We start from the raw sequence: 11,319 nt of genomic DNA, 5'->3' as shown, positions 1-11,319 counted from the left end.
AACATTCCAGCACATTCTTTGGGCTGGAGTCAGAGGCCTCTGTGGCTATTCAGGGTCAGTTTGCTGCAGTGCATGACTTGTCTTCTGAAACCTCAGACTTTGGCTGATCAGTGCCCTTCCTCTCTCCTACCCAAAGTTTCCTGTCCCAGTGAATCCCTTTAGTTGTATATGCTCCTCCAACAGCACCTGCTTCCTTTGTTCTCCTGCTGGTAATTTTCCACTCCCCAAATGCCAGCCCCTTACAGGAAGCTGAAGGAGATGGCATTTCCCAGCTCCAAGCAATACCCTTAGCATACTTATTGTTTGGTCAAAGTACAGTCGTTAAGGTTAACATGTCTCCATTGTACATAGTCTGGGAGATATACACTTGAAATCTTGTCAGCAATGATGGATACATACAGGGGTTCCATGAAACAAGAATTTTCATAACATTAACTAGAATTCATAGTTGTACTGACAGAGGCCCCAAGTGTTACAGACTTGTGTTCCTCTTACTAAACATGTAAAAAGAGTCAATATAAAATTTCTGAAGACAGGTAAATAATTTTCATGTTCAGCATTAAGTATAATTTCTTATACTATTTTTTAATTTTAAGTACTAGATCTGGAAATAACTTCTGGGTTAGTATTATGAACTAAATGTACTATGAAGCTATTGCAAATAATATCAAGCAACTGTTTCTCTTACTATCTTAGATATTTTACTATAACTTCCTTAGAATTTGAGAGAGGTGGTCAAATCAGTATTGCAAGCTGCTGTTCTTTCCTATCCTTGCAGTACACTTAAAAAATGTTTTAAAAAAAATTAATGTTTAAGCTAGGAAATATTCCTCAGGCTCCTTTTTGAGTGTAGGAATCTTAGATGGCTGTTAAAACTGTAGAGATGAAGAAGCCTCCCTGGCTTTCAAGTCATAATCTGTTTTAGTATCTGGATGTTACAGTGGGGATGCTATAACCTCTTTTGCAGCCTCTTTTAACGAAGTAGCCTTCTTTTGTTAATGTTGGATGACTATTTGAATACATTGTTGAGTAAGGCCCCATAAAATAAGACAAAATACACTGTAGAAATCTTAAAAATGTATTTATTTTTTTAAAAAATCATGCTTTACAGTTGAAGCATACAGAACACTGTATGCTTTTTTTTAAAAAGCAACCAGTACTTAAAATCCCATCCAGTACAAAAGTGTTAACAAAAAACCAGTTAGTTATGCATATAAACCAGTACTATGCATTTCTAAAATCAACCTAAAAAGTCTTCATTGATGCCAGTGAGTAGAGCAGAGAGGGAAGATCAGACATCTTGGCTGTATATGGGTTTTTTCCCTGCCTTATAATTCAGTCTTCAGCAGTTTCAGAGCTTTCTGCATATTTGAATACACTAGAAATGAAACATTGAGAACTGTTAGATTTGTGCAGTTATACTGCCAGTGACAAATTACTTTAGGGAAAGTGTTGTTACTACTAAAGGAGACCTTTTGTCACAAGCTCCCTTATTGTACTAACTCTTCATCCATCATACATTTTACAGTCTCGTCCAAGACTTGGAAACAGTCCTGACCATGTTTTAAGTTACAGTTTCTGCAGAAGCTACCCTACTAATATGCTTTCCAAAGGGGGGTGGGGAAGAAGGGGAGTCCAGTCATTCCACACAATTTAATTGCTCTGGAACTGTGAGGGATCTCTCTCTCTCTCTCTCTCTCTCTCTCTCTCTCTCTCTCTCTCTCACACACACACACACACACACACACACACACACACACACACACACACACTCTCTCTCTCTCTCTCTCTCTCTCTCTCTCTCTCTCTCTCCCTTTTCTACTGCAAGGTACTAATAACTCCCGTTAACTTTAATAGGATTCTTATCCTGTGGCCCCCAAAGGCTCTTAGAGCACCAGTGTTCCATCTATCATGCAAAGTGAGTGCCAATGAATTACGCAACCTCTTACAAAAATGCATTATCTTCCTTCCAAACCGGTCGATTTTTAATGCCCTAGAACCATACTGCTGGTCTCTCAGGATCAATGATGTGAAAAGAATTTTAGTTTAACGTCCCTTTACATTTAATTTCTTGTTGTCAAAGCTGCTGTCTTGACGCATTTTATATATAAACTATCAAAAAACGAGCTTTAGTTTTTATGAGCCTGATTCTGGCACCTTTATACTGTAAACCATCCTATAGATTTCCCTTGCAGTTACTCATACAGGAAGGCACAACTGAGTGTAAGGGTGTCAGAGTTGGACTCTAAAGAAGCAAGAGGTCATGAAGAATGTAATTAGGTCTGGCAATTTAATCATGTTTCAACCAATATTAAGCAAAACAGGCCTAGCATTTCTCACTGCTTTGAGAAGACATCATCTGTTCTAAATGTATGTGCAAGCTTCTGTTAGGAAATAGAATACTTACACAATGAAATATCTGAAGGCTCATATGCATAGAGACGGTTTGAGTATCTTCCGGTAATATCTGCTCTAACTGTCAGGGAGGGATCTGGAAAGAGGTAAGGAAAAGTAGTGGAAGAAATTATTAATTTTAAATAGTCTACAATATTAATATTTAATATATACAAAGTATAGCTAAGCAGGTCAGAAAACAAATGTGAAGAACAATGAGAAAAGACAAAAATTAAACAGCAAATTTTGTTTTCTTTTTCGAGTACATCAGAAGCAGGAAGTCTGCCAATCAATCAATGGAGCCACTGCACTATTGAGGTGCTAACAGAGCACTCAAGAAAGATAAGGCCATTACAGAGAAGCTAAATGAATACTTAGCATTGGACTTCACTACAGAGGATCTGAGGGATATTTCTACACTACAGCCATTATTTTTAGGTGACAGAGCTGAGGAACTGTCCCAGATTGAGGTCTCCAGAGAGGAGCTTTTGGAACAAATTGATATGTTAAACAGTAATGTCATCAGGACCAGATGGTATTCACCCAAGAATCCTGAAGGAACTCAAATATGACAATGCAAAACTACTAACTGTGGTATGTAAACTATCATTTAAATCAGCCTCCGCACCAGTTGACTGGCACATAGCTAATGTAGTGCCAATTCAAATAAAAAAACAAAACAAATAGTTACAGAGGTGATCCAGACAATTACTAAAGTTAGGCTTACTGGCTTGTACCAGGCAAATTGATTGAAACTACAGTAAAGAACAGAAGTATCAATATGTTGGGGATGATTTAGTTGGTGTTGGTCCTTTGAGCAGGGGGTTGGATGAGGTGACCTCCTCAGGTCTCTTCCAACCCTAATCTTCTATGACTTTTGTAAAGGAAAATCATGCCCCACCAATTTATTAGAATTCTTTGAGAGGAGTTTCAACAAACATGTTAACAAAGGTGATCCAGTGGATATAGTGTACTTGGACTTTCAGAAAGCCTTTTACAAGGTCCTTCACCAAAGGCTCTTAAGTAAATGTAGGTAGCCATGGGATAAGAGGGAAGGTCCTTTCATGGATCAGTAACTGGTTAAAAGATAGGAAACACAGGATAGGAATAAATGATGAGTTTTGACAATGGAGAGAGGTAAATAGCGTGGTTCCCCAAGGATCTGTACTGGGACTTGTGCTGTTCAATGTATTCATAAGTGATCTGGAAAAAGGGTTAAATAGTGAGGTAGCAAAGTTTGCCGATGATACAAAATTTCTCAAGATGGAGTCCAGCGCTCACTACTAAGAATTACAAAGGGATCTCATAAAAATTGGGTGACTGGGCAATAAAATGGCACAAGAAATTCAGTAAGTGCAAAGTAATGCTCATTGGAAAACATATATAACTATATATAGAAATTGATGGGGGTCTCAATTAGTGTTACCACTCAAGAAAGATCTTGGTGTCATCATGGACAGTTCTGTGGAAACATCTGCTTAATGTGCAGTGGCAAATCAAAAAAAAAAGTTAACAATGTAGACACTATTAGGAAAGGGGTAGATAGGACAGAAAATATCATAATTCCACTGTATAAATCCATGGTACGCTCACACCTCGAATACTGTGTGCAGTTTTGGTCCCTCATTGCAAAAGTATATATATTAGAATTGGAAAAAGTACAGAGAAGGGCAACAAAAATGATTAGGGGTATAGAAAAACTTCCATCTGAGTAGAGATTAAAAAGATGGACTCTCACCTTGGAAAAGAGATGACTAAGGGGGGATATGATAGAGGTCTATAAAATCATGAATGGTGTGGAGAAAAAGTGTTATTTGCTCCTTCACATAACACAAGAACCAGGAGTACCCAATTAAATTAATAGGCAGCAGCAATTAAAACATACATAAGGAAGTACTTCTTCACACAATACATAGTCAACCGGTGGAACTTTTTGCCAGGGGATGTTGAGAAGGTCAAAAGTATAACTGGGTTCAAACAAGAATTAGATAAGTTAATGGCTATTAGCCAAGATGGTCAAGGATGCATCCCCATGCTCTGGATGTCCCTGAACCTCTGACAGGATGACAGAGGATGGATAAATGATACTGTTCTGTTCATTCCCTTTAAAGCATCTGGCACCAGCCACTGCTGGATGACAGGATACTGGGCTAAATGGACCATTGATCTGACCCAGTATGGCCGTTCTTATAATCTTAAATAGTCTATACCTTTACTTGATGCATATGTATGTATATGAAGATGGAGTATGTTGTTCCAACAGCTGATACTTCATGCTTTCTAAATGGTGTGAACAAAACCCCAGTGTTTCTGAAACACTACTGGGGAAATTCAGTTCAGAATAGTGCAGATGCCCAATTTACATCCCACTTCATTACATGATACTTGAATTACCCTGATGTGCATTGTTACAAATATTAATTGTTATGAAGAGACACATGGTCCTTTAGCCCCCGTAGTTTGGTCAACAGAAAGAAATAAACTGTCTCAACATGATCCACATGCAAGCCCAACCCAGAACCTGCAAAGGCCCTTTTGAGATTAGGGAGGGAGGGAGATGGCTGTGCGAAAGAGCCACTTACAGTATCCTCTGCCAGCCCCATAAGGAATTTGTCTAAAATTAGTGTCATTTAAGGCTCTACTAACTCCCAAATGGAGATACCTTTGCACCAGGAAATCTTCCCTGGGATTTTCCTTCCCTACCATACCTTTCAGGTTAGTGGTTCCAGGGGCAGCAGTGGACAGAGGAGTCCCCGACAGCACAGACCCACTGGAATCATGCTGTCAGGGAGCCAGAGAGAGGGCAGAGAGTCCCAGAGTCAGTATGGAGACACGGGGCCTCTTGTGGCTACCTGAAATCTCTTTTTTGGAGCCAAATGCCCTCTTCATTTCATGACGGGAGAAGGCAGACTCACCCCTATGTATTGGCGTTATCTGATGAAAACTCCATAAGAGAAACCTCTAGAAGTTCTCTCTCACACTTATCATCCTCCTGACAGTTTTTGTTTCTTGCTCATTACAGGGGTGTTTTGGGTTTAAAAAAAACATGTGTTCTGAGTTTAGAAAAAAAGTGTGAGATTACTTTTTGTAGTATGAGTGAAAGACAGCCATAGTATTAATGATGCTTTTTAGATTATGAGCTATACATCTAACAATATAGATTTTCAAAGCTATGCATGAGCAGTGCTTGCACCATTGCTTGATGTGTGGATGTGGCCAGTTATACACCTAAATATTCAGTTGTATGTGCATGTCAGGTACTAGTGCATATTAATTAGGCACACAGTTCAGTACATCTAGCTTTGCAAGTCTGGTCCTTTAAGCATATTGGACCATAACTGCTTTTATAATCAAGGTTTTATTTCAAAGAGAAAACAGTTCATTGGTTATTTGTGTTCAGAAATAGCTTTGAGAAGTAAGAAGGGGGTCAACCATCTCTACATCTGTTCTGAGCATCAATAGCTGCCCTAGACACTGTACCAGGCTGCTTTAAACAGAGACCTGTAGGGTAAAATCCTGGTGCTACAGAAGTCAATGGCCAAGCTCCAAATGTCTCGATAGAGCTTCGACCTCACCCATAGTTGGCAAGATTGAAAATCTGAAGGCAGAGCCCAGCCAGGGGCACATTTCATCTTTGGGACAAAACAAAAGGAAGAACACATAAAACAACACTTATATGAAAAAACATGCCTCAGGTGACACGCAGACAAAAAGTGTGTTAAGATTAGCTTGCCTTTTCCTCATTCATAGATGAGGAGTCAGGTATTCACTCAAGCACTCATTGGTGTACTCATCTCTATTTTAGAACACTCATCACAAATTATTATTAAAATATATTTCTTCTTAATTACTACATAAGCCTTCCCCCTGCCCCCCACATAAGACCCATACACTACTACCTCATTCCAGTTTTGTTTTGTCACATTCGTTCCAGCAAAACAAAACTAAAGATTCTATCCGTCCCTTGGTATTAACCCCTGTTAACAATGCAAAGGGTTCCCTGTTTGTGTCACACTGGGGGACCCAGCATCTATAGCTTCAAAATGGATATCATCCTTGGGGGCTGTGTCATTAAAACCGACAGTACTCACCTATAAACAGAACTCTAGGGACATACTGCCCATCAGGTGAAAGATTTTTGTCAGTTGTTTCATACTGGAAGAAAGGTGATAAGGTTCTAAGTCAAGATTGCTGCAGATCATGTTGTATAAAAAGCACCAACAGAACATTTTCTTTCTACTTGATAATTTCTTGGCTGTCAAACTTAACATGTAGTCTGAAGTTTTAAAGCTTAAGAAATACACTAATCAAAGAACCCAGTAAAACTGCAGATGTCACATTTAACAGTGTTTTTATTTATTTTAAATAAATATCTTTTACTGTTGTGTACATCTTCTTGTAATAGCTATAGAATATATTTATTGTTAAATCTATCCCTGTTGTAGCACTGGACAGTTCTAGTCATATCTGATTAAACTGATACACAATATTTGCCTTAGTCAAAGAAGCCATAATTAAAGATATATGTTTACTGCTTCCAATCACTGTCACGAGTACAGCTAGTTGAAATTTTAAGTTTTGATAAAATGTAACTGGAAAAAACTTACAACAAGATTCAGAAGAACAAACTTTTCAGCCAGTTTCTGTATTTCTTTGTGTTCAGCAAATACTTTCTTCAATGCTACAATTAATAAATGTGAAACAATTGTTACAAATAATAAATAAAATACAAACTGGAGGAAAGAGAGGGTAAAATCGCATACATTTGCCAAGAAATGATATAGGAAAAGATTCAGATATGATTGGTGGACTCTCTAAAGTTAGGAGATTTTAGAATGTCCAACTGAAAGAATTAAAATGGAGAGTTTTAAGCCTGTGTGCGTGCGATATCTGGAACAGAGCTGAAGTAACAAAAACAGAAATGGCATAAATCTATTCCCCTCCCCCCTTCAAATTTCAGGAAGATTTGGATTTTAATGTTATCCAAACCCACCACATTATTTTAGTTCTGCCTTTCAGTCCAACTTCAAGGGCTCTCGTTTGCGTGTCAGGCCCTGATCCTTCAGATGGACCTTAATGCCCACAGAGAACTCGACTGAAGTGAGTGGAGTATTTCACTGAAGTAGAGAGCAAGGTTGTATTTTAGCAGTATTTGAGTTTATAAGGTAGAAAATAAGGTGACATTATGTTCAAAGCTATGTTACCTTGACTGTGTGGGCAGTCCTCTAAATGGTGAATGATCATTATGGGCTTGTTGCTGAAATGGAAGAAGACACCTCATTTTAGACTTTCCTTATTGACAACCTTAAAGCCAGTGCTTATGAGGGAGATCATCTCAGACTGTGAAGGACAATTAATGAATGCACAGATTTCTAATGGTTGTCAGAATTCTTTCCCTAATGCCAGAGGAGTCAGGTAAATCAGATAACACTAGATGGCGCCATTGAAACCTGTGGCAAGAATAGAAAAATTGTTTTACCCGTTCTTGGCTCTGAACAAGGCTTCTTCATAGGTCTGAATCCAGAAAAGGTTATCACCCCACCCTAAAGAAAAATGACATACAGCAATTACCTTTAAGAGTTGTTGGCAATGAGAAGATTATATCTAGGCTTGAAATATGAAGTAAAGGATACTAAGAAGTACTTTGAGAGAATATGCTTCCAAAACAGGTATTGTAACTGAGTGAAGATGAAATCTCTTCTGGGGGAAAAAGTACTGGAGGGGTATTTTTAGAGGCCAGAGAAAAAAATATTTGTAAATATATAGGCAGGTGAAAGGAGAGGGACTGTGGGCCAGACAGCTATTTAAAAATGTAATAGGATTTAAAGGTAGCAGATTGAGGGGTGAAGGACTTTCATGGAGCTAGAATTGGGAGAATGAACCAAGTTTTTACCTCTGGAGAGAGTTTGAGGCAGTCTTGGTTTGGTCTCTTTTACTTCTTTTGTATCCCTTTTGCCATCGTTCTTAGATGTGAAGTCTTTAGCCAGGGCATAAGAGACAGCAACAAGCAGCAGGAACACAGATATACAACTCTTCTCCATGGCTAGTGCTGAAAAGACAACAAACCCTTAGAATCTGGGCAGTTTCTCAGAATGCCAACCAGAAAATTGCTCAGCAGGATCATACAGTACATGAGCCTTCCGTGTATAAATGGCAAAGTCACAAATATGAAGCTGGGCTGAGTCACTGCTAGAATTAACCACTCTTGCTAGTTTGCATTTTCAAGGATGTAATGAATAAGTAGTAAAGTTTCTTTAGTGAACAAGTTATTAATAAACCAATCTATCATCTCCCAAAATCTTTGAAAGTTACTTGTCGCCACTTTAAAATATGCCTGTCCCATCTCAATGCAGTCATCCTAGATACTTACTCTGATGCTAGTTCTTTCTGTTCTTCTTGATGGTGGCTTTACATACATTGAATTCACTCAATAAGACAAGTGAGTTTAAACAATTAGATAACATCTATAGTACCATTATTTAATGGTCTAAAGGCACTTGCAAATATGAATAAGTGTCTTAGACATTATAAAACATATATAACAGAAGTTGATCCAATAAAAGATATTACCTCACTTACCTAATCACTGTGGTAATGAATGTTTTATAAACGAGAGAGACAAGGTATCTCCCAACATCCTTGTGAGGGTTGTCAATTTAGGAAGGCTTACTCCATTTCTCAGACAGAGAAACTGAGGTACAGAGGGGAAAACTTACTTACCTCATGGATCTCAGAGTGGCAGAGCCAGGGTTTGAACACAGATTAGAACAGAGGATTTGTTTCAAAATGCAACCTATCAGTTTAAGAGATGCTTTACTGCTGAAATCTCTTCCCCAGCTTGACTCAGGGAGTGAGGATGAAGCCTGGAAAGTTTGATCAGAAGTTCCTTGATCTTTTAAATAAGATAATTCTACCAAGGAATAAACTTAGTACTTTTACTCTGTGAGATTCAAATTTGCTCTGTAAATTCTCATCTGACTGCTAGGATAGCATGGCGGGGGGGGAGTACAGAAAACTTAAGATAAACAGATAGGTATTCCAGAACATACATAGGAAAAACAAAATGGATGCATGAGCTTCAGCAGGAATATTTTAAATGCAGGCTGCAAAAGTGAAAGCGTGATAAGGCTGCCTCTTTCCAGGGCTTTGGGGGAAAACCACGAGGGGACTTGTTAACAGGAGTTAGAATGCCTGGAGATCACCCTTTGCTGCTCCAATGCCCAATAGACCGTGGCTCTCTGCTCAGTCATGGCTTCAACAGCATAGCAAAAGCACAAGAAACGTTTTTTTGGAAATAGGTTAATGTTTATATTAGAAAAAAAAAAGTCTCCTTAGAGGGGAAGAAATCTAGTAAATTTTCATTAGGAAGCCCAGTGGATATTCAGAGCAGACTCCAGAGACAGTTTAGTTAGATCATTATGTAGGAAATATTGCTTTAAAAAAAAAGGGCAGGGGAGGGGGGGGGTCTGGTTGAACAGGAAATCAAAGAGCAAACAAATCTCAGCTTGCTGGCTGATTCAAAATTGAAAGCTATGACCAACCAGCATTAAACCTACTCCTTAAAGCATCATCTGTACAAAGCTAGATGTTGCCATGGTAAGCTCCAAGAGGAAAATAAAGTTTCTGGTTCTTTTAATTGAAGAGACAGTATTATTCCACCTGTCCCATTTATGGCAAGCTATACACTTTAAGTTGCCTCGTTCTTCCCTTTCCATTTCTCACCTGCCACAGTAATAAGTAACCTGAGTCTAAAGCTCACTGGATTCTAACAGGTGCATTTCTAAGCAAGAGCTCATAGCCTTACCTTGTTTACCCTCCCACTTGTTGGAGGAGCTGGGCAAGTGTTCCAAGTTTCAGTGTGAACTGCAAAGTCTCGGTGATCCCTATTTATGCACCTTGGCACACCTCAACTCCACCCACCAGCTAGGTATTTGAATACTACACCCTGTAAACTAACCTTTCTATTTTTTCAAAGAAAATTACATTCAGGGTTAATTTTTGAATCAAATAATTTCACCGTTTCATACCAATTACCCCATGCAAAATACATGTTAATACAGAGACACTTATATGGCTTTTTGGGTGATTTTTAAAAGTTATTTTAAAATATGGGCAAACAGCCAAGTCCAGGTAAGCTTAAATCAAGATTCCTGATTTGCCTGAAGGCTGATTTGTCTTTGCGTGATTGGATGGAAGTTTTAGCCTGCATCAGGGTTCTTTTATTCCTTTGAGAAAGTCAAAATGATGATTCAGAACTCTAGGTTTCCATCACTGTGGTAATTAAGACATCATTTACTGTGCATGCTGTAGTGTAAGGCAGAGCATTGATTTTTGTTTTTTGTTTTTTTAAACCTAAATCAAATAGGAACATTTACAATGAAACTTATTCTAGTGGGCAGCTACACAGACTCTGTAAACCATCACATTATTTGGGAACCTTAAAAACAAAAACAGTTTAAAATCTGATATTTTAAATATAGCTCTGATTCATGTCCTACGTAACAAAGTAATTCTATATTTATTTTAATTATGCCATAAACATCCATTATTTCATATTTGATATACATGCAATACAGTGCAACATTTAGGAAAAGTATAGAACCATTTGCCTGCAAGACAGCCACCATGCTGTTTGCTCTGAATTATTTGCAGAGCAAAATACATTGTGTTCCTGATCTGGGCAACATATTCTGAAACTACAGTACATGCTATTTGAGGTCCCCTTAGTGCATTTTGCTTTTCAGATGTATTTTAAGGAACCCAGAATAATGGCCATCTCTGGTAGGGAAAGTTTAGAACTATCCAGATAGTGAAATGAAACCCGTCAGATCTAAATGTCAAATTCATTATGATTTCATGTATCTGCTAGTGAAAAGCAATTTCCAAATGCATTTAGACAGACTGTATTTAAGAGGAAATACTGCT

At 38.2% G+C, this 11,319-nt stretch overlaps 1 protein-coding gene across 1 annotated transcript; it reads right to left on the bottom strand.

Moving 5' to 3' along the window:
- Positions 1-1,064: 1,064 nt before the first annotated feature.
- On the bottom strand, positions 1,065-10,304 carry AGR2 (anterior gradient 2, protein disulphide isomerase family member). The gene is made up of 8 exons (XM_007069501.4): positions 10,199-10,304; positions 8,288-8,443; positions 7,874-7,937; positions 7,599-7,651; positions 7,002-7,075; positions 6,486-6,549; positions 2,408-2,491; positions 1,065-1,378 (listed from the first exon to the last, which is right to left on the bottom strand). Exons 2-8 carry the CDS (start codon positions 8,433-8,435, stop codon positions 1,329-1,331), a joined length of 537 nt encoding a protein of 178 aa, XP_007069563.2. The 5' UTR covers positions 8,436-8,443; positions 10,199-10,304; the 3' UTR covers positions 1,065-1,328.
- Positions 10,305-11,319: the final 1,015 nt, after the last annotated feature.

Source organism: Chelonia mydas, chromosome 2 (genome assembly GCF_015237465.2).
Source record: "Chelonia mydas isolate rCheMyd1 chromosome 2, rCheMyd1.pri.v2, whole genome shotgun sequence".
Lineage (NCBI taxonomy): Eukaryota > Metazoa > Chordata > Testudines > Cheloniidae > Chelonia > Chelonia mydas.
This window is presented reverse-complemented; position numbering and strand designations above follow the sequence as displayed.

What these genes read in the sequence shown, in the direction of transcription:
- AGR2 (XM_007069501.4), bottom strand. Translation starts at nt 8,435, where the DNA reads ATGGAGAAGAGTTGTATATCTGTGTTCCTGCTGCTTGTTGCTGTCTCT. An exon ending in TTGTTCAGAGCCAAGAACGG is followed by an intron (nt 7,652 to 7,873) that starts GTAAAACAATTT and finishes CTTCCATTTCAG; the next exon opens with CAACAAGCCCATAATGATCA. An exon ending in GCCTTCAGATATTTCATTGT is followed by an intron (nt 1,379 to 2,407) that starts GTAAGTATTCTA and finishes TTTCATTTCTAG; the next exon opens with TGTATTCAAATATGCAGAAA.